Here is a 23,058-nt window from a genome sequence, read left to right as displayed (position 1 = left end):
CTAGATATTCTTGTCAGAGAAGAAAATGGGGCTGACTCAGCATGACATTTTCCTTTATTTTCTCATGTTTTTGGAGGCATAAGAATGAATACCTATGAATAGACATTTCTTCAAAGAGGATATGAAAAACAGCCAAAAAGCATATGAAAAGATGCTCAGCATCACTAATCATCAGAGAAATGCAAATCAAAACCACAATGAGGTATCACCTCATACCCATTAGGATGGCTATCATCAAAAAGACAAGAAATAACAAGTGTTAGCAAGGATGTGGAGAAATGGAACTCTTTGCACTGTTGGTGGGAATGTAAAATGATACAACTACTATGGAAAACAGTATGGAGGTTCCTCAAAAAAATAAAAATAGAGCTGACATATGATCCAGCAATCCCACTTCTGGGTATATACTTAAAAGAATTGAAAGCAGGATCTCAAAGAGATATTTGCATACCCATGTTCATAGCAACATTATTCACAGTAGCCAAGAGACGGAAGCAACCCAAATGTTCATCAACAGATGAATGGCTAAACAAAATATGGTATATACGTACAATTAATCAGCCTTGAAAAGGAAAGAAATCCAGTCACACGGATAAAACTTGAGGACGTTAAATTAAGTGAAGTAAACAAGTCACAAAAAGACAGATATTGTGTGATTCTACTTATATGACATATCTAAAATAGTCAAATTCGTAGAAACAGAAATGAGAATGGTGGTTACCAGAGGCTGGGGAGAGGGGGAAAGAGGAGTTGTTTAATGAGTGTAGAGTTTCACATTTGCAAGATGAAGAAGTTCTGGAGATCTCTTTCTCAATAATGTGAATATACTTAATACTACTGAACTATACACTTAAAAACGGTATAGGATGGTAAATTTTGTGTTCTGTGTTTTTTATCACAATAAAAATGCATTTAATAATTTTTTAAAAAGAATAAATGCCTGAATTCCGCTATCCTATCTGAAAGTGATTTGGCCCTAACACCTTGACTCAAGGCCTTTTTATTGCGGTCTTCTTCTTTATTATTTGTTTTAAATCAACCTCAGCTTCTAACTGGAAGTAAGTTGAATTCCTTCCTCTGGGTATAAAAATTAGTCTAATGTTTGTAGCTAAGGGAATGCAGGTTTAGACACTCATGAGTATGTTTACAAGATGTAAAAGAAAAAATTCATTGGTTATTTATGCATCTGTTGTTAGAAAGCTGTAGATTTCTGTCTATTTCCTATAGAATTTCAAGTGCCACATTAAATCACATCATTTAGTGCTAACAGATACCCTCAGAATTTGTATGTAGGGTTTAAAAAGAGAGAGTACCTTTTCTCCTTTTTTATAGATGATTTTAAAATCCTTACAGGAACATTTATTAAATTCCCATTTACCAGCACTGGGTCTCATCAGTCTTAAAGATATTCTGTTTTTCAATTTCCTTATCTGCCCATTTCCTTTTGGCAATATCTTGCTTTTCCTTTTTAAATTTGAAATTGAATATTAAAACAGATGCAAAGGAGAGTACTACTTACACATAAACTCTTGAACTGCATTTTTATCATTTCCTCTGTGGAAAAAACCCCAATTGTATGAAATTGATAGCAACATTTTAGTATATCCTCAGGTCCCCTGGGAAAAGCAATGTGCTTAGACAGATGATCTGATTTTATGAGCACATAGCTGAAGTCTAGCAGTGTGCATTTGTCTTTATGCTCCTACTTTTTTCAGGGACTATGAAAACACATTTAGGCAGTAGTTTCGCTTTCCAACAATGGACTGCAAAGCCTTTGACAATACATAGCATTTGCATTGCTGTTGTTCATGATGCACATCAAAGTATAGATCACTTTCAGCAGAGAATCTTAATCTCAGCTTGTTAATAAGAAAACAGGAACCTTAGTATATGAACTCATTTTATTATCTACCCTCACTGAGGACTGTGATTTGGATTCCACTCAAATATGAATTAGTTTAAATGTTGCTCTGCTGCAACTGTTGAATTTATTCATTATGTTGTAATATTTTACTTATGAAACTGCATTTGGAAATCCTTTGGTATATATCAAGATGAAATTACAGTGCTCAGGGATATTGATTATTGCTTGTAATTGCCATCATAATAGCCAACAATTCTCTGTCTTTCTTTGTCTTTCTTCTACCTCTTAATGATATACCAAACCAAATCAATATCCAGCATATGGGGCCACTTACATTGTCTCAAAAATCCAATTGTTCTCCTTCATAAATATGCAAAGGATCGAAGATTTTTATCTCCAAACATTGAATAAAAAAGCCCCATACTGCTAGATTTCTCTTCTATCCCATAGGAACATATCAGAGTGTTGCTGTATAGGATCAGTTATATGCAAGTGACATATTATCGCCTCCAGTGTAACCACAAAGTTGTGGTGGGGAAATGGGGAGGCTTCTCCACTCTGCTGTTTGTAAAGTGCTATACTTCTTCCTCAACTAGTAAATTAGATGGCCAAAGGGGAAAACATAGGCTGGGAGAGATAACCAGACATTAAAGAAGAAATCTACCTCCTTATGACATGGAGGTGATTATTTCAGGGACTAAAGAGGAAGTACAATCAAATGGAAGAAACATAATGCTGTGAGTCACTTTTTCAATAAAATATGTTTATTCTTATTTCTACTACATACTCTTTGTCCATTCTGGGGATACGTTCAGTGCCTTTAGAAGCAGCAATAGCTCCTTTACAGTCTTAACGACTGAAGACTAGCTTCTTTCTAATGGTTCCCCATTCATTCAAAATAGTTAAGATGGTCTTTAAAACTTACTACGAGAACATGTGACATACAGAAAAATAGATATGTATTATGAAGTACTGTTTGAATAGATGGTATTTGGTTAGCCCTGGTCAGTTAACCCAGAAGATTAGATAGAACCTGGTGGTAATCTGGTGAAGACTGGTTGGCAGGTAGCACAGGGTAGTGGAAATACACTATTTTGCAAGTCCTCGATTCTAACTACATTGATATCATTAACTACTGATGTTTCTTTTAAATAATCCACTTTTATTCTCTGGGCCTCCATTTCCCTAACTGCAAAATGAGGGTATTGGGCTGCTAGCTGATTTCTGAGATCCCTTCTAACTCTGTGATTCTGTAGCCATCATTCTCACGTTTTTCTCTCAGGTCCCAAAGGCAACAGGGTAAAATTGTGGCTCAGTCCAATATCATCCACATGCCAAAATCAACACAAAGCATGCTTCTTCTGTGCCCTATAAGGCCTGGGCACAAAGGCCTTTCAGAGCTTCATGTGTCCACTAGCTGCAGAACCCTGATATACTGTACTGTAATGTCGTGGTTAAGATCAATGGCTCTGGAGCCAGACTGCTTGGGCTTGAAAGTCGGCTTTACCAGTTACTAGCTGTGTGACCATGGACAAATTACTTAACCTCTCTGTGCACTGGTTTTCTCATCTGTAAATGTACATACTTACTGTAATGGGATTGTTGTGAAGATTAAATTATATAATGCTTTCTGAATTAATTAGAATAATGTCTGGCACAAGTAAGCACTTAATGAATGTTACCTCATTATCATTATTATGATAACTATTATCATTACCACTTTGCTCCTACTAAACCTCTTTCGATCTCTGTTTCATCATCTGTAAGATTATAATAATAATATCAACCCCACAGATGTATTAGGATCAAAATATTGCATATAATGTACCTACTTTGGTGCCTGGCTTTTCTAGGTGCTCAATAAATTATGTTCACATAAATAGAACCCAGTATTCATGTGGTTGGTATTAGTCACTGCATTTTTCCCACTGATCCCACTCCCAATCTTTTTGATACTAGTTACAAGAACAATACAAGCTCAAGGCAGAAAACTTCAAAAAATACCCCTACTATCCAAAGGTAACACAAATTATTATCTTTCCATGAACATAAATATTTTTTTATTTTAAAAATTGTATTCTATTGCCCATATTGTTTTGAAATCTACTTGCTTTTACCTGGTGGTATCTGTAAACACTTTTCCTAGTGAATAGATATTCTTTTACAGTGCAATTTGTAATGGTTGTATAGTATTCTACTGCGTGTTTATAAAATAATATACTTACCCAACTATCTATTAATGAGCATTTGGGTGTTTATCTTTTGCTGTTATAAATAGCACTTCAGTGAATGACTTTTTATATACATTGTCATACAGATCATTTCCTAAGGATAAATTCCTATAGGCATAATTTTTGGACAAGGAATATGCATATTTTAAGTCTTTTGTTACGTAATGCCAAATTATCTTCCAGAAAGGCTTGTGAATCTCCACTTCCCTCAGCAATTCTGCCCTTTAAATAACTTTTATCCTCATATACTAAAGCAAAACTCTCTAATGTGGATATTTTCATTAACTGGCATGTTGACAGTTGTTTTTTCCTTTAAACATATATGCTTTTGTTCTTTAAAAATGGAAGCTAAAATCAGTCTTAAAATATTCTTAATGATTTATGCATTTGGGTGTATGTGACATGTACAAGGTGATGTTGGCTCTTTGCTCAGTGGAAGGGTCTTGTGATGTATTACATGAAAATGTGGCACCAGAATGTTTTTTGTTTAGCAGTGTATTTTACTGCCCCAGGCAGCACAGTAGAGTAGATTGAGGACTTTGGAGCTGGAATGGCTTGAGATCCCGTTCTGGCTTTGTTATTCACTTCCTAGGTGGATTTAAGCAAGTTACTTAACCTCTTTCGGCCTCCATTTCCTTAAATACACCATGCAGATAATAATGTAGCCTATTTCATATGAATGAATATTAACTGAGATAATGAGTGTTTAACACAATGCATGGCACTTAGTACTGGATAAGGGTAAAGTATTGCACAAAAACATATTTTTATGCCAACTCCTTACATGTGAATATATCACTACTGTTTATGAAATACCCATATTACAATAGTCATGAGCTGTCAATAATCATCCTCTAGTAATTCAAACATGACAGCAGTATGAAGTTCCAGGACAGGCAAAACTAATGTAGGGTAGAAAAAATGCAAAATAGTGGTTGCCTCTGGGGGTTAGGGAATAGGGATTTACTTCGAAAGGCAGGAGGGCACTTCCTGGGGTGATGGGAATGCTCTGTATCTTGGTAGGGGTTTAGGTTGCACAGGTGATTACATTTGTCAAGTCTCAGTAAATGTACACTTAAAATTCGTGCATTTCATTGTGTATAATTTTTTATGTTATATTTCCATATAACAGTTTATAAGTTTAAGGTGTCCAACATGTTGATTTGACACATTTATATATTGCAATACAATTGCCATTTGTAGTGTTAGCTAACACCTCTATCACATAATTATCATTTCTTTCTTGTGGTGGGAATAGTTAAGATCTACTGCCTCAACAAGTTTGATATTTATCTTACATTATTATTGTCTATAATAATACTGTGCATTAGATCTCCAAGACTTATTTATCTGCTAGTTGCAAATTTGTAACCTTAAACATCTCCCTATCCCCCACCTCTCAGCTCCCGGTAACCAACACTCTGTTCTTCGTTTTAACAAGTTCATGGATGGACCTCAAGGAGATTATGCTGTGAGATAAATCAGACAGAGAAAGACAGATACTGTATGATATCACTCATATGTGGAATCTAAAAAACTCCAACTCATCATGTATAAATTTTACATTAAAAATCTATAAAAAAATTATTGAACTCTAGATAATAATATGAAAGTTGAAATATGTGAAGGGAAGTGTACCAATGTATGCAGCTTACTTTGAAATGCTTGAAAAATGAAATAAAAAATGAAATGAAATGTTTTAAAAAAAGATGGACTAAGATAGGAACGGAGAGGTGGATAAATATGTGATAGAGTGAATATAGTCATATGTTAAGTATAGAATCTAGTTGACAAGTACATCTGTGGTTTTGGGGTTTTTTATTTTTAAAATTGTTTATTTGATAACCATCTTTTAAAATTTGAATCTAGCATTTTTAAGGCCAGTGCTGCTCAACTGGATACGCACATCAAACTTACCTAGGACGTTTTATTAAAATATACATGCTTAGGACCTGCTCCAGATTTACTGAATCTCTTTCCTTGATATTCTCTTGAGTAGATGTGTGTTTATTATAAAATTCTTTCCTTTGGCTGTATGTTTGGCAATTTTTATAATAAAATATTGGGTGAAAATATGTCTGTGAAAGCTAGTCTCTAAATAAAATACTGGTCTCTAGGCCATTCATATTATCAAAATGCCTGATGATACTTCTCTTTCTGTTTTTGAGTATTATATTTAATGAAAGGGAGCAGTATAGTGAATGCCATCAAATGTGGAATGTTAATGCTCAGAATTTGAGAATTTCATTAGTCAACAAGTCAGGGAACAGAAGACCTCTTCCCTCCTCTTAAAAGTCTAAAATAGGAAAACAAAAAGGAGACCACCAATGGCGCTTTGGAGTTAAGTGTTAGGTATATGAAAATTTTGTTGAGTTCCTCCTAGTTCCCCTGTGCTTTGTCATAGCATGATTGTTTCAAATTAGTGGAATTTGTATTTCTGTAGCAAGTGGCTTTGGTTTTGATAGCCCAAACTTTTGTTTGTTTCCTTTCCGCAGGCATTTCCTGTTCAAACATGGATCTGGTTCCTCAGCCATCTTCAGTGCAGCCAGTCAGAACTACCCTCTGACATCCAATACTGTGTACTCGCCTCCTCCCAGGCCACTTCCTCGAAGCACCTTTTCCAGACCTGCCTTTACCTTCAACAAACCCTACAGGTGCTGCAATTGGAAGTGCACGGCCTTGAGCGCCACAGCAATCACAGTGACTTTGGCCTTGTTACTAGCCTATGTGATTGGTAAGCCCTTTTTTCCATGCTTCGCTTTTCTTCTTAATCAAAGTCTTGTTTTGCTTGTGGTGGAGTTGGGGGCGGGGGGGTTTTCTCTCTCTACTCTGCGACCTACAAATTTGAACTAAGGCTTAGTATTATCAATAACAAATAGATTTCTAATTAGGTTATTTATTTATTTTTTGGTACTTCCTAACCTTAAATACTGCTGAGGAGCGTAAGGATCGCTCTTTGAGAAGAAATATTTATACTACTAGCACAGTCTTATTGATTGCAATTACTGTAGTTAACCATTTCCCCTTCAATTAAAAGGTTGTTATGGTTTTCTCATTAGAAGTCATAACTACCAATCTACAATAGCTTCTTAAATTATAGTTAAACAATAATACTGCCACCGAATTTTCAGGTAGCAATTTCGTTAAAGTAGTTGTTACTTGGAAGCTATCGGAAAATCCAGGGCATAATCTCTTTCCAAGAATGCAGAGTTTTCCACTGGGACTAAAAAAATGTCTTCTTATTTTCACTAGGTAAATGGCTGCAAAATTGTGTGGTTACTGTGTTTGTGAAGGTAAAGGAGAAAAGAGTAGTGAGGCACACTTTCCACTTTTAAGAAAAATGTTGTTCTTGAGGCGTCTTGATTAAAGTCACCCTTACTTGATAGCAAATCGTATTGATTTTTCTGGCTGGTATTTTATTTTGGCTGAACATTAATTTCCTTGTCTGAGTGGTTTTACAGTCTAAGATGTAAATTAACTTAAGAAACATGTATTTTGTGGAAGCACTGTTCCTAGAAGAATAGCATATCATGGTAGAAAAAAAATTCTAAGTATGTCACTTATATCTGCTTTTCAGGTTTAGCCTGATTTCTTTTTTTTTTTAAATAAATTTATTTATTTATTTATTTATTTTTTGGCTGGGTTGGGTCTTCGTTTCTGTGCAAGGGCTTTCTCTAGTTGCGGTGAGCGGGGGCCACTCTTCATCGCGGTGCGTGGGCCTCTCACTATCGCGGCCTCTCTTGTTGCGGAGCACAGGCTCCAGACGCGCAGGCTCAGCAGCTGTGGCTCACGGGCCCAGTTGCTCCGCGGCATGTGGGATCTTCCCAGACCAGGGCTCGAACCCGTGTCCCCTGCATTGGCAGGCAGCTTCTCAACCACTGCGCCACCAGGGAAGCCCTAGCCTCATTTCTTAATTGAAGGGGAACTACCCACAAAGATACATTGAATATGATTCTGAGAGATAGTTTAAAAAGGGATTTAGAGTTTCTTGTAATTATAAAAAAGTAAGTTTTGTTGAGTCTGATTTATTAAAAAATGTGAACAGTAAGAAATTTCCCATAACCAGTTTTTATAAGAGTCACAGAACAAAGGGTAGTAAGTTAAATAAACAGATATATTTTGTAGGGGAGTCACTGATAATGTCAACAGTATAGGATCATAGCCTATATTGATGTTCATGATTATCTCTTTTCTGTTTTCATCGTACAATCTGAATACGTTTGAACAATGCTTCTATTAAATGTGGATAATATAAACCTATAATATCAAAAATGTGTCCTTTATCTCAGACATTTCAGGATAACCCAACATGTGTGTTTATTTGTTTTGTAATAACGTTTAATGAGGAATAGCGCTGAAGGAATGGAGGTCGGAGATGAGAAAGTACTGTAATATAAACAGGGTTTTAATATGGTATCATTCAAAACAAGGAGTAATTTGAAAAGTTTAAATACATTAGAGGCCCTTTAAAATGTTATTGTTCAATTATGAGACCAACTCTTATCTTATAGGTTAGCTTCTATTAACTTTTACTATACAGAGAGATCATATTTTAGATTCAAGACTTTACCTCTGGAATAAACAAATCCAGGTAATAGCAAGCTTCTTATTAACAGGTTTATACTGTGTTCAAACCTATGTTTCTATTTAAATTTATTATGTGGCCACTCATATAAAAAATTGTATTATATACTCTGAAACTTGTTTAATTAGATTATGTTTATTCATTTCAGAAGCAAAAGTGGAGGGCTTCCCTGGTGGTCCAGTGGTTAAGACTCTGAGCTTCCACTGCAGGGGGCACGGGTTTGATCCCTGGTCGGGGAAGTTCCACATGCCATGTGGTGCGGCCAGAAGAAAAAAAAAAAAGTAAAAGCAGAATGTTTCAGTTATTTCAAGGACTGCCTTTTTTAATAGGGTAAACAATGGCATATAAATTTGATATGACAGTAAGGCCGTATAGTACAATGGTTATGAGTATGGATTTTTCAGACCTCTGCCACTTCTTAGGCATGTTACCTTGGGCAAATTATTTACCCTTTTAAGGCCTCCATTTCCTCAACTGTAAAACTGTCCTAAAACAGTACCTGTAACATAGGGTTGTCATAAGAATTAAATGAGTTAATATAACTAAAGAACTTGGAATAGGACTTAAAACACAGTAAGTATACTATAAATGTTAAATATTATTATTGTTGTTGTTATCATTACTACCTATATAATCATTATTCACTATTAAAATTCACTGGTTCTCAGAGTTAGCCATTTTATTCATGGCTGTACCCCAGCACCAAGAACAGTGCCTGGCACATAGCAACCCTGTCGGTAAAAGTTTATTGAAAAAAACGAATTATGCTAAGCACTCTACTTGTATTAGCTCATTGCATTCTCAGAACAGTCCTTAAGGGTAGCTATCAGTATTAAATCTATTTTATAAATGAGGAAACTGAGGCACAGCCAAGGTAAGAGATCACATAGAGGTCACAGCACTAAGAAGTAGGGATCCTGAGCTTTGAGCTTTAAGCCAGAGCAGCAGACTGACCCCAGAGGACATGCTGTTGAGCGCCAGGCCTTGCTGCCCTTCTAGCACTGCAGTAGACCTTGCAGTTCATTTACTTCTTGGTCTACTAAGTAAATCCACCATTTTTTTTCTTATTAAATCACAAATTAAATTAGATTTACCAGGTCATCCATTGCAGTAGTTACTGCAACTAAGATTTGTGGATCGGTGAGAGATATCTGTTGAAATGCTTTTCTGTGTGACTTTGAAAATGCAGAAATATCAGGCTAAATACTAGCACAGTAGGTTGAGTGGGTTCAAAATGAGGAGATGTTGATGGCAAACACTGTAACTTTGTTCTGAGTTCTGTCATGAGCTGGACATTATGTGACTTTGGATAATCAGTTAAAATCTCTTCCTCCACTTACCCCATCTGTGCCATATCACTGACCACCTCAGGAGGGTAGAGTAAGAATTCATAAAGAGGCATTCAAGTGAAAGATGTCGCGTAAGAATTGTAACATACAAGATTATTTTTAAATGGCTTTCTGTGGTTGAAGTAAAAAAGTATTATATTTCAAAATATGAAACCATTTCACTCTCAACTCTTGCTGAGTCTGTAAGAGTCATCTGGCTTTTTTTCAATCCCCCTTTGCAGTTTCTGTATAACCCAAGTAAGATCTTTCACTGAAACTATTTACTGCTTCTGTTTCCCATGCAAATTCCTTTCTGCTATTTCATGTTCCTCTATTATCCATTATACATAACCTTTAGATACGAATGGCTATAGGTTGTGCTGCCCTCAGTCCACTATGGGAAATCACATCAGTATCAATGGGACATCAATAGATGTTCTGTGCATTATGGCTCTGTAAGTGGTCATTGGAAAGCAGTGGAAATCCAACAAGTGAAAAGTCAGAGCTGGATTATTCAGGCAACCAGCCCCATCCCCACTCCTACCCACTATACCTTTTGGGTCAGCAAGTAAATAATTTCTTTGAACAAGTTTTGAGGTCATAAAATTCAGTGAAGGGAGGCATGGGAAGGTACTGATTATATGAAGATATTATGGAATGGCTATTGTCATCACTTACCCATAAATCTGTAATATTTTCCATCTGAATCAAAAAATATGTCCTTACGCTTCATCCTCTCTGATATTTTGGCATCAGTGCCGGTCAGAAGCACATTTGCTTGAATTTACAAATAAGCCATATGAAGTAGTAGTCAGGAAGACAGATGACCATTTGCAAGGCATCAGGAGGAGGCGAGGTTAAGGTGCTTCATCAATGGTTGTGAAGGGCACAAACTCGGCTTCTCTGGTAATCTTTGATGTTTTGATCAAGTTACTCCACAGTCAGCAGTTTGTATAAGAGGCAATAGAAACTCACAAGAATACATTGTGCTTGGGGTCAAATGGACTGTTGCATTGAATGAGTTGGGGAGTAGGGATTTCTGTCTCTCAAACCCAATATCATCAGTTAATGATATCAATGTTCTTTTTCTTTTGCCATGAAATTAGTAGTGATTCATACCACCTTCAGGGGATGCAGGTAGTGTCCAAACTCTACAGATGAAATAATTTAAGTCCATGAATCTCCTTGCCGAGACATACTATATAGCCCACATGTAGAAATTTGACCAGAATGGTTGTTAATACAGAATTAGGAGAGATAGAATATTGAGCCCAATTCTGTGATTGAAAGTTTAGGGATGAAACTATTCAAGAGGGCAAAGGGCCTACTGCACCTTGCTCTCTGCATCAAAGTTGAGTAACAATGATTTTACTGCTTTCTTCTGCCTCCTTTATACTAGTCCAAATTGCTCTACTTTCTAGGGCTGTTATGACGGTGGAGTAAGAACATGCTGAAAGTGATAGAATGAGAGGAGTGGAGTGTGTTTATTTTGCCTCCATCACAAAAAAGAATGCAAATACTTTATAATACAGGGAAGAAACAAAATAGAGTAAGGCAAATTTTGATTTTGGAAAATTCAAGAACTTAGTTTTTTTTTAATGGAGAGAATTGAAATGGAGTTTTTTTTTCCCCATCAGATCTAGATAGACAATGCCCCTTCCCACAAAGTTTGCTAAGTATAGATAAATACACTTAACAAAAACTATCTCTTTCACTTTCTAGTAACTTCATTAATGCCTCTGTGCCTCAGTTTCCTCGTCTATAAAATGGGAATGTTGATAGTACCTTCCTGATAGATTTTCTTTTTAATTAAATGAAGGGAAACATGTAAAACACCCAGGACATTGCTTAGCAGATCTAAGTAAAGATTAATGCTTATTATTAGTGGAACAGGGTTATTATTAGGATTATTAATTTGAGCTGAGGTAAGCATAATGAGCATACAGTTTATCCTAACATAAACTACTTTTGTTTCCTTTCTTCCCAAAGTCATCTAGAACAGTTTTTTCAGAGCTGGAATGTCTGTTTCACAAGAATCCTCTAATGGGTCTGTTGTTTCCTTCTGCCTGGTCTATAATATCTGTAACTTTGCCTTTATTTTACTAATTTCCCTTTTCCTTGGTGTTTTGGCCCTTCAAATGGTTTTGTATTTCTATCTGGAGGTCATATCTAGGTTGAAACACATTTTCTTTAAAATGCATTATAGCTTATAACATTCAAGAAATGACTCAGCATAAAATGCTAAAAAGCATTTTACTTTATCCTATAGACCATTATCAATCCTTTTGGTGTCACATTTATACTTATTACTACTTTCAGTTCACTCTTGTGGACCCATTTACGATAATGATGGCAGTTTCTGCGTTAGCATTGACTTTGCCTCCTACCCATGAATCTACCAACTTTCTAGCAATCTCTCTAGGCAGGGATCTGGAAAATGGTGGTATAACTTCAGTCTAATTATAAATCTGCCATCCATGCATTTATCAGAACTTTTCTTTAAAAAAGGTTTATATTTGCATCTGACATCACCTTTTTGGTGTAATATGTCCCACAATTTTTATCCCCACTATGTTAAGTGGCACTTTTACCTGTCATAAATAAAAGTATAGATTCAATCTGAATTAAACATACTAAAATGACAGGAAGAACCTGTGCCACATACAACTAATTTCAGAACCATAGTTAGCACCTATTGCTGAAAATGAAGGCACTTTAATGAAAGGCAAATGCTATACTTCTATTTTTTTTTTTTTTTTTGGAACTCTAGCATGCTGTAGATTTAAGACATAAAGAGATAATTTCTTGGGTGAGTGAGTAATGGATACTAAACATAAGTCTTGCATCAAGAGATTATTGTTTTGTCTCAAGGAGAGGTATTCACCCTACTAAGTACTTCCCATACACCACTGTCTAAGCCTGGGTAGAGAAATTTAAATGAGGCTTTGTGAAACATGGGGTTGGCCAAAAAGTTCGTTCAGGTTTTTGGTTCCATCGTGAAAAACCCGAACAAACTTTTTGGCCAGCCCAATAGATAAAGATCCACTGGAAGGCATAGTAAAAGAGGACTGGACAGCATGTTAGTAATTTTGGAGGTTTACATGCTTAAGAAGTTTTACAACAGCAAGAATCAATCTTGCAAATTCAGGGGAAAAATTCTCTCTCAAGAAATCTCTTTCAAAGTAAATAATTTGAATTCTTTTGCATAAAGGAAATTTCACTCCTGTTTAACTTAGTTTCTGCTCATCCAAATTATATATATATGATACATATATAGATATGTTATATGAATATTTTTAGACCCACATTGCGTAAGTCGTTAAGCTATACTTACTCTGAAGTGAATAAGAATAAACTAAATTAGAGCAATGGCTTTGAAACAGATGGCAGGTTAACCCATTTTAAACTTCAGAAATGTGACTGAATTTTCATATAGAACAGCCAGAATGGAGAGGGCCAGGATCACCAGCAGAGTATCTGATTTATCACAGTCAAAACAAAGAGGTGGCATCTTACAGGGTGGAGACACATACATTTGGAGCTTAGCTATATTCCCTTTAGAGAGAGGTGAAAAAGCATATGTTTTATTAAATACAAATATATTGGAAAACCTGAGGCAGCACAACTGGAGGATATGGTGGCAGGAAATGAAGATGATAAGCAGGAGCAGATCATGAAAGGCATTTTAAGTCATGGGAAGGAGCTTGGAATTTATCCTAAGAGCAAATGGGAAGTTTTTTATGGTTTTTCATTAGGGCAAGAAAATGATTTGCTCAGATTTACATTTAGAAAAATCACCCTAATGGCAGTATGGAAGTTGGAATTGGCAGACAGGACCAAGTTGCACCAAAACGGAGGCTTGCAGGGCAAGTGCAGAAAGAAGACAAAAGAGATAAGGAAATTATAGGTGCTACTAATAACGTTTTTAAAGTGATCAACCAAAGTATCAAACTTAGTAGGGAAGGCAAATAGGAAGAAGAAACTAATGGCATTCTAAACAAGAGATGGGCCCAAGTGTCTAGAACTATCAATGATATCGTAGGGTAGTTACAGCTGTGAGCGAGCTGAATAGCTAAAATGAGATGGTCAGAGGCTAGTATATCAGAATTTTCGATTTCAGACACGGAGCATAAAAATGTGACTCCCCTGTATATTTTAGACCTAGTTAAGGAACATATATGAGGACCTCCTTCCAGATGAATCATTTGTTCAGGGAAGACTAGATTCTTAGCTAGGGATAATCTCACAAGGTGGTCTTCCCTGGGTAGACTCACAAGCTCACCAAAGTGTGGATAGGGTTTAAATAAGAGCACCACATTATATTGGATCCTCCAATATAGACAAGACCCATGTGGAATTCTAGATCACAGTATGGCTCCTCAAGAGCTCCTTTCTTGGCGATCCTGTTGATCTCTACGGGATAATAATGAACAAATTAAGAGGGTCCAAGATGACCCACTGTAATTTTCTGCTGATTAAAACCTCATTATAGCTTTGCCAATCTAATTAATGTAGACCTTATATAACAAATTATAGTTAACATCTAGAGTAATTGCTGACCATGAGAGTTTCTAAGGAAGGGCCTCACAAATGTCTCATTATCATGTTGAATTGGCAACAGGAAATTTTTAACTGGAAGAAAAGACTTATGATATGGTGCTTTGTAAAAAACAAAAACTCTTGATTCCATTTCATTTCTTTTATATTAAATGAGCTTCATGTCCTGATCAAATGATCAGGAGACTGAAGGCTAGCATATGTACATAGAACATCAGAGGAGGTTGTGAGTTCTCACATAAACTAGTTGTGGCTATGGCCAAAAATGAGTACAAATGGGATTTTGACAGCAAGCAATTTGTGCTGTTCTACCACCTGGTACAGAAGAGGCAGATTTTGCTTTTTGATATTCATAGGTTTTACCAACTCAACTAGCCCCATTTTTTATGTTGTAGATAACTTTGTTTCAACCTTAATTCAGTTTTGCCTTTTGTTCCTTGAAGGAAGAACCTAGATTCACTTTGATCTTGAACTTTATTTTAATTAAACATAGATGTTAAATATAGCAAATAACAATACCACATAGTGTCTTTTCTGTATTCCATATGTCCAAATACTTTGCAAAATTAACTAATAAAATTATAGAGTTAAGTGAAAATAATATCAAGAGAGAGTACATATTAGACTTTGGATTTTACTCATAGCAAGCAACCAAGCTAATACTGGGTGCACAGTGCTTAAGAGAGATGCCCGCTATTAAGAAATTAGGAACAAGCATACTTTGCTATGAAAGAAAGTGGAAATTTTTGAAATGAAGCAGTTTTTGTTAAAAGATCATGTGCTGCCTCCAGACAGAATCCTGATAAATCCAAACCCTTTGAAGTTATCAAACAGTTTAGTAGTTTCCCCACCACCTCACAGAGAGGCAATAAGTTTTTTTATATCATTGACCTTGGTGGTAAAGCTAGCATTAGTCAACCCATGAGTAGTTGAAAGGTCAGATGACTTTTGAACCTAGTTGAACTATTTGGTTTTGGGGAGATGAAAATTTTTATGCCAGTGGGAAAATGTGGTAAAGCATTGCACATGCTCGGTGCTACTCCAGGCTGTAATAGCACATGCTCGAGGATTATCATATAGGATATTGCAGACATGGCACTAGTTAAGACTTACCAACATAGAAGGCTGTGGGAGTTTTTGAAAGCCAGATGGCACAATAGATTCTTCCTTTGTCATGGCTAAAACACAGCCTGTTCCAAGATTGAACAAAACCCAAATAAACCATTAGTGTCTTTGGTTTCTATTCCTGTCTGCTGTATGTTATTAGTTTGGTTTCCCTGACCAAATCCTGCCCTTGGATTAGCTGGCGTAAGTCTCCTTGCTGATAGGCACCAATCTAGTCTTTTGAAACAGTGAAATATAAAATGTAGAGATAAGAACCCATCAACAGAGGGAGAAAAAATGCTAAATTTTAAAAATAAGAGATACAATGGGCAATCAAGATCAAATATATAAATAAACATTCACAAAAAAAAAAAACACATGAGTTTACGGGGTCCAGTGATGGGTATGTCTTTTGGCCCAAAATAAACAGAATTAATTGTTAGCATACACAGCAAACTGGTGAATACAGTTCTATTTTTAATGGAAATAATAGTGTGTGTATCTTTTGTGATTTGAGTAGGTAGGAAAGAAAAATATTTAGATTACTTACTGTCTATCTCAGCAGCATTCCCACTAATGAGGCCAAGGTCATGGGCTCAGTTACTATTTCAACCTTTTAGCTCTGTTCTGTTTCATTACTAAAGCCCACAGTCTCAATCTCCCTTTTTTCTCCATCCCCCAAATCAGAAACCTAGTCCTGCCTTCTACCCCCTAACAAAACCTGAACTCAGAAATGAATCTGATAAACTAGGCAGGTTTTGCTTGACACACATAGAATTTGTTAAATGCTGCCAACTAATTTAAAAACTTAAGTCTAGAGATTTTACATAAAATCTCTGGTTTACATAAAATTTCTAGCCTCTCTTTAAAAATGAAAAGATCTGACATTCCCAGATGTGCATTCACGCATTCATCCACACATTTATTGAGTACCTATATGCTACACACTATTCTAGTCTTTTGTTTTGCAAAAATAATATGAAAACCATTGACTGCAGCTAAATAGGGGCTGCTCCCAAAAGGCCCATGAACTCTCCAGTCCATCAGAGTAGCCATACTGCCCTCTTCACTTTTTTATACTACCTGCCTTCCTTCTCGGTTGGCATTTACGCTTGCAACCTATGTAATAAGATAATTCACACTGAAGTAAAAATGGCTGTGACAAAGAAAATGTATTATATCTCCCCAAGATTATTTGCATTTTAACAGAAGACAGAGTCGTACGCCAAGAATGGCAAATCTCTGACATTAATGTCATTGCTTCCCTGTTCCAGACCCATGGAAGATATAAGTAATCAAAGCAACAAGCATTCTTTCCTGCTGAGTCTAGATTCTGCAATTTGAGTTTACTCAGAAGTTGGAATATATTTGCCATCACTACTTTCAGCCAAAGAAATGAGATACTCATTATGAATTTCCTATTATTAGAAGTTTAGGAGGAGGAATTATGTAAGGGGCAGAAAAATATAACACAATCACCCTATTAGTAAATCTGACCCTGTTCACAGTTACTAATGGTAGCCCTAACCATGGCCAACTATCTCATAGATGCATGGAATTGAACATAAAGAACAGTGACAGGTAAATTTATAACACATCTTCATTATTAGAGACTCATTTCAAATGAATGTCCTGTAAATACTGGGTACACAATGTTCAAGTATATGTTTCTGCATATGTATTATATAAATGTAAAAGTAGATATTAATAGTGAGTTCTGAGTTCCCGTAGAATAATGCTGGCCCCTTAAATTCAAATCTCTCCACACCATCCTCCAGAAAGAAATTCAGATCAGCAAGGAGAGCAAATAAAACCACACATAACCCACTTCAATAGCACAACTAGGAGATGGAATTCTACACACTTCAAATTACACATAAGGAGAGAAAAAATACTCAAAAGAAGCAGAACTAGCTCTGTAGACCATGCCAGAGCCAAGAGTGAAACGAAGATTAAATAGAAAAGAAGATGTGAGAGCTGGAGCCTAGCGATGGCAGAATTGATCAATTAAAATGCCCTTGGGGGCTTCCCTGGTGGCGCAGTGGTTAAGAATCCGCCTGCCAATGCAAGGGACACGGGTTCGAGCCCTGGTCCAGGAAGATCCCACATGCCACGGAGCAACTAAGCCCGTGCACCACAGCTACTGAGCCTGCGCTCTAGAGCCCGCAAGGCACAACTACTGAGCCCACGTGCCACAACTACTGAAGCCCGCGTGCCTAGAGTCCATGCTCCGCAGCAAGAGAAGCCACCGCAATGAGAAGCCTGTGCACTGCAATGAAGAATAGCCCCCGCTCGCCACAACTAGAGAAAATCCACACGCAGAAACGAAGACCCACGCAGCCATAAATAAATAAATAAATAAATTTATATTAAAAAAAAAAAGACCAGATAGTAGTAAATATTTCAAGCTGTGCAGGCCATACAGCCTCTATCACAACAATTCAACTTATACCCAAAAGCAGCCATAGACAATATGTAAATGAATCAGTGTGACTATGTTCCAATAAAATTTTATTTATGGATGCTGGAATTTGAATTTCATAAAATTTTCATGTATCCTGAAATATTGTTATTCTTTTGATCTTTTTCAACCATTTAAAAATGTAAAAGCTGGAATTCCCTGGCAGTCCAGTGGTTAGGGCTCTGCGCTCTCACTGCCAGGGGCCCGGGATAGATCCCTGGTTGGGGAACTAAGATTCCACAAGCTGTGCTGTGTGGCCAAATAAATAAATAAATAAAATTTTTTAAAAATGAAAAGAAAACTTAAAAAAAAAAAAAAAGCTATTCTTAGCTCTCAGACCAAACAGAAAGCAGGCCTGATTTGGCCAAGAGTTGTAGTTTTTTGACTTATGATCTAGAGAACAAGCTTAATCCACCTAAAGAGTTAGTGAGGGAAACTTTGGCAGAAGGGCTGTTGGTGAATGATAATATGCTTAATTGTAGATTTAAGGTTAAAACAAAGGTGAGGACAACGATGGAGAATTGTATTAAAATGTTACGTATTTTTGATAAAGTAGTTATTACAATTAAAGCTTGGGAGAAGAAAAGAAAAAAGTAAAATAAGCTCAATGATTGTCACATAAAGAGTCAAAGAGTATAATTTCAAGCTGACCAACCAAATAGAAGAAAACCAAGCAAGCAGAAGGGGGACGAAGAGCTTTATAAAAAGTAATAGCATAAAGGTAATCAATAGAACAACAATACAAACCTTCTTAAATACCAAAATAAAAAAATTTTTTAAATTTTTATTGGGGTATAGTTGATTTACAATGTTGTGTTAGTTTCAGGTGTACAGCAAACTGAATCTGTTATACATATACATATATCCATTCTTTTTAGATTCTTTTCCCAGATAGGCCATTACAGAGTACTGAGTAGAGTTCCCTGTGCTATACAGTAGGTCCTTATTAGTTATCTGTTTTATATATAGTAGTGTGTATGTGTCAATCCCAATCTTCCAATTTATCAAAAGAAATTTTTAAAAAACCAAAGAAACAAACTACATAAAGAAATAAAATAAAATTAACATAATACTGTATATATAACAAAATAATACGTTGAGACTAAACATATCTGTCACATCAGTAAATGTAAGCGGGTTTAATCACCTATTAGTAAAAGGAAAAGATTTTCAAAAGAGCTCACAAAGCAAAACCTAATTCTGTGCTGTTCAGAAGACACACCTGAAATGAAAGGAGTCAGAAATGGCTAAAAATTAAAGGATAAACAAAAGGTTTATCAGGCAAATGGAAGAAGCAGTAAGAAAGCAAAGCTTATAATCTTTATATCAGACAAAGTAGAATTCAGGCCAAAAACCATTAAACACAACAAAGAGGATACTCAATAAAAAGCTATGATTATCTATGCACAAATAACAACTGCCTTTACAAAACAGAAACTGTAAGAGCTCAAGGAGAAATAAACAAAAACAACTAGTAATAGGATATTTTAACCCATCACTCAGATCACATGGATAGAAACTTATTAAGTATATAGAAGACCTAAAAAAGCAAAATCAATAAGATAGATCTATGGCTGTATATTGAACTTAACACCCTGATAATAGAGAATATACCTTCTTCTCAAGTACTCACAGAACCTTCACAGAATTTGATCATGTATTAGGTCACAACAGGAACCTCAGTGAGTTTCATAAAGTAGAAGTTACACAAACATCATTCCCAGATCATGGTGAAATGAAACTGAAAATTAGGACGAAAATTTTAAAAAGAGGAAAGTCCTTCCACCTGGAAATTTTTAAAATCTTAAGTCTCGGGTAAAGGGGGAAATGAAACTTTAAAATTATAAAATTTCTAAGAAATAATGATAATGAACCCAGCACATGTCAAAATTTATGGGATATAAGTATACCATTTATAAGAAAAAATTTGTATCGGTAAAAATAAAAGAATGAAAATAAAGCTTAAAAATCCATAAAATAAGCTAGAAGAAGGTACAAGAAAGGAAATAATAAAAATAAAGCAGAAATAAATGGGGTAGAAAACAGAAAAATAATAGAAAAGTGGTGTTAAAAATCAACAAACAGGCAGACCACAAGCTACCTTAAATCAAGAGGAAAGGGGGAATTGTATACAAAATAAGAAATGATGGGAAATATCCATTGATACAGAGGAAAGTTTAAAAACATGGTAAGTGGCTACTTTGCATGAATCTGTTTCACAGGGGGTGTAGCATTCTGTACACCCACCAGCAGTGTGTGACAGTGCCCATGTCCTGATGGACTTCCCATCAGTGTGTCACAAGTTTTTGGATCTTTGTCAATCAGATAGGTTAGAAAGGGTATCTTGGAGTAGTTTTAGTTTGTATTTCTCTTATTATGAAAGAATATTCAGTGAAGCTGAATATCTTTTCGTGTGTTTAGGGATCTTTTTTTGTGAACTGTATGTTCATATCTTTTGTCCATTTTTCTATTGATATTTTTTTTTTTGGTCCTCTTTGTCTCAATTTTTAAGAGTTCTTTACATATTAGGAAGATTCACTATTTTTACTACACAACTCTGTACACCCTCAGGAGGATATATTCTAAGGAATAAAAACGCAAACTTTGAACTTGGTAGGATTAATTCTGGTAGTGGCATTGGTGTAGTAACTCTAATACTTATTTTGTGTGTCTTGTACAATAAGCAAATGAGTAAAGACATTGATGTTATTGAGAATTTGGTTCACTCTGTGAAAAAGGAGATAAAAATATGGGATTAGGGAGAGAAAGAACTCTGGTGCTGGATTAGAATTAGGAATATCAACATGCACTCATTCTTTTAAAAACATACATACATACAGATATATATATATACGTGTGTATATGTGTACATACACACACACACACACACACACACATTAACAAAGATAAAATCTAAAAGTTTTGTTCTATGTGTCTATATCCTTGCTCTGTTCCCTGAAAGGACTTAAAAACAATGACACCTCAGTAGTAATGAGCATATCTTAAAACTAGACTTTGGTTTCTAAATACATTTCCTACTGAAAGCTCCTTAGAGAAATGGCTGATTCTAGGTCTGTCAGAAAAAGTCAGTGCAAATTAAGCCTGGAATATCTTGTGCTAGAAAGCAAGGAAGAGTTGAGACATGTCAAAATGACACAGAAACCAATTTGGAGGAGTTCCCACTGGCCAAATTTGAGTATGTAATGATGGTAATGGATTATACATTGAACGACAACAACAAAAAAGAATCTGAGTCTATTGTAATACTTTAAAAATAAAAGGCACTTAATTTCTAGAAATAGATCTGAATTGTATTGTAATTCGTGTAGATCCCTTTATGCATACTCATAGTATCTTTCAAATTAGGTATTATTATTTCTAATTTATATGTGAGAACTGACACTCAGAGAGGTTAAGCAGCTTGCCTCAACCGCACAGCTAGTTAGAGGAAGGACCATCACTCTTAAGGTCTGTCTGACTTTTCAAATAGAGCCTATGGTGCCCTTATTACACTAACTGGCCTCTAAAAATGAGCTCATATAACAAATACTGTTTTATAACCTGCTTTGGGAACATCTTTTTCTATTATTTAACATTTTTCTACAACATTATTTTTAATTGCAGCATCATCCTCTACTGTATACAGTCACTTATATAATCAATCCCTATTTGCTGGACATTTAAGTACTTTTCCTTATCTTGCTGTTATATACAACATCATGTTGAATATCGTTGTTTTAAAATTTATTCAGATCCTTTTCTTAGTATAAATTTCTAAACATGGAATTGCTGGATCAAAATGTTTCAAAACATTTCCAACACTTTAGGTATATATTGCCAATTTGCCCAAACATTTACACTCCTGCCAGCAGTACACAAGAATGCTCATTTCTCTGAACCCTTGAAAACTTTTGATATCGTCAATTATAAAAAAAGAAAAAAAAGCCATTTTGATAGGCAAAATGATATTTCAGTGTTTTAGCTTGCATTTTAAAACTACCACTGTGGTTGAACATTTTAAAGTGTCACTGCTAACTTGCATTTCTTCTTTTGTGAATTGCCTGTTGATATCTTTTGTCCGTGTTTCTGCTAGAGGGTCAGATGATATTTATTGATTTACAAGGAATTTTATATATTAAAGATTTTGACATAAACTGCATATTTTAACATTGACTAAAAAAGAATCAAAATTACAATTTTAAATCATAGGGAAAAAAAATAAAACTGAGACTGCCGTATTCTTTTCCCACATCTCCTAAAATCCTGGCAAGACATTTCAGGAAATAGTAAAAAAAAAAATTTAGACCCATTTTCGATAATTATATGAAGTTGAGTAAACTTCCTATAACCTACCTTTTCTTTAAAGCAAAACTTGAATCTGCTTCAAAAATAGAAAACAAGGCTTGGACAGCAAAGTGATCAGTTTTAACAGAAATGCTAAGAAGGTTGAGATAAAAAAGAAAACAGATTGTAAAACCAGTAGAAAATATATGGTGTATACTTCACTTACATGTCACCCAGTAATCCAATAAAATAATCAGTGTCCATATAAAAAGATTATTCTACTCATGTTCTTGTATTTTGAATTGATGGAAGATTGTTAGAGAGCTTCCAGTTCTCTCCTATGCACTTACCTGAGAAGGATGGATGAAATTAGTTTGAGTAGTCACTCTGTGGGCAAAGAGCAGAGTTTTCCTCTATGCAAAAGCAACTGGTTGGCATAAAACTTTAACCTATAACATTGGCCTCATTAGCCCAATATTCCAACCAAATTACTTCAGTACAAAATGTCAGTGACTAGCAGAAATGGATCACATCCTCTCTTGGTCCCGAATAAGAGAGAAGCTGGTCTCTGTGTGTCCTAGGGCAAAGCACTTCCTCTCCAGCTTTTAGTTTCCTCTTCTGTAAAATGAGATTGAAGCAAATGG

At 35.6% G+C, this 23,058-nt stretch overlaps 1 protein-coding gene across 3 annotated transcripts in view; it reads left to right on the top strand.

Annotated features, from left to right (window-relative positions):
* Positions 1–23,058, top strand: part of TENM1 (teneurin transmembrane protein 1) — a 563,665-nt gene that overhangs the window by 233,137 nt on the left and 307,470 nt on the right. For all 3 annotated transcript variants that reach the window (XM_061179128.1, XM_061179127.1, XM_061179126.1), the window contains exon 5: positions 6,591–6,829. In XM_061179128.1, coding sequence (XP_061035111.1) covers positions 6,591–6,829 — 239 coding nt within the window. The remainder of the gene's footprint in view (positions 1–6,590; positions 6,830–23,058) is intronic.

The sequence above is a fragment of the Eubalaena glacialis genome, chromosome X (genome assembly GCF_028564815.1).
Source record: "Eubalaena glacialis isolate mEubGla1 chromosome X, mEubGla1.1.hap2.+ XY, whole genome shotgun sequence".
In the NCBI taxonomy this organism is placed as follows: domain Eukaryota; kingdom Metazoa; phylum Chordata; class Mammalia; order Artiodactyla; family Balaenidae; genus Eubalaena; species Eubalaena glacialis.
This window is presented reverse-complemented; position numbering and strand designations above follow the sequence as displayed.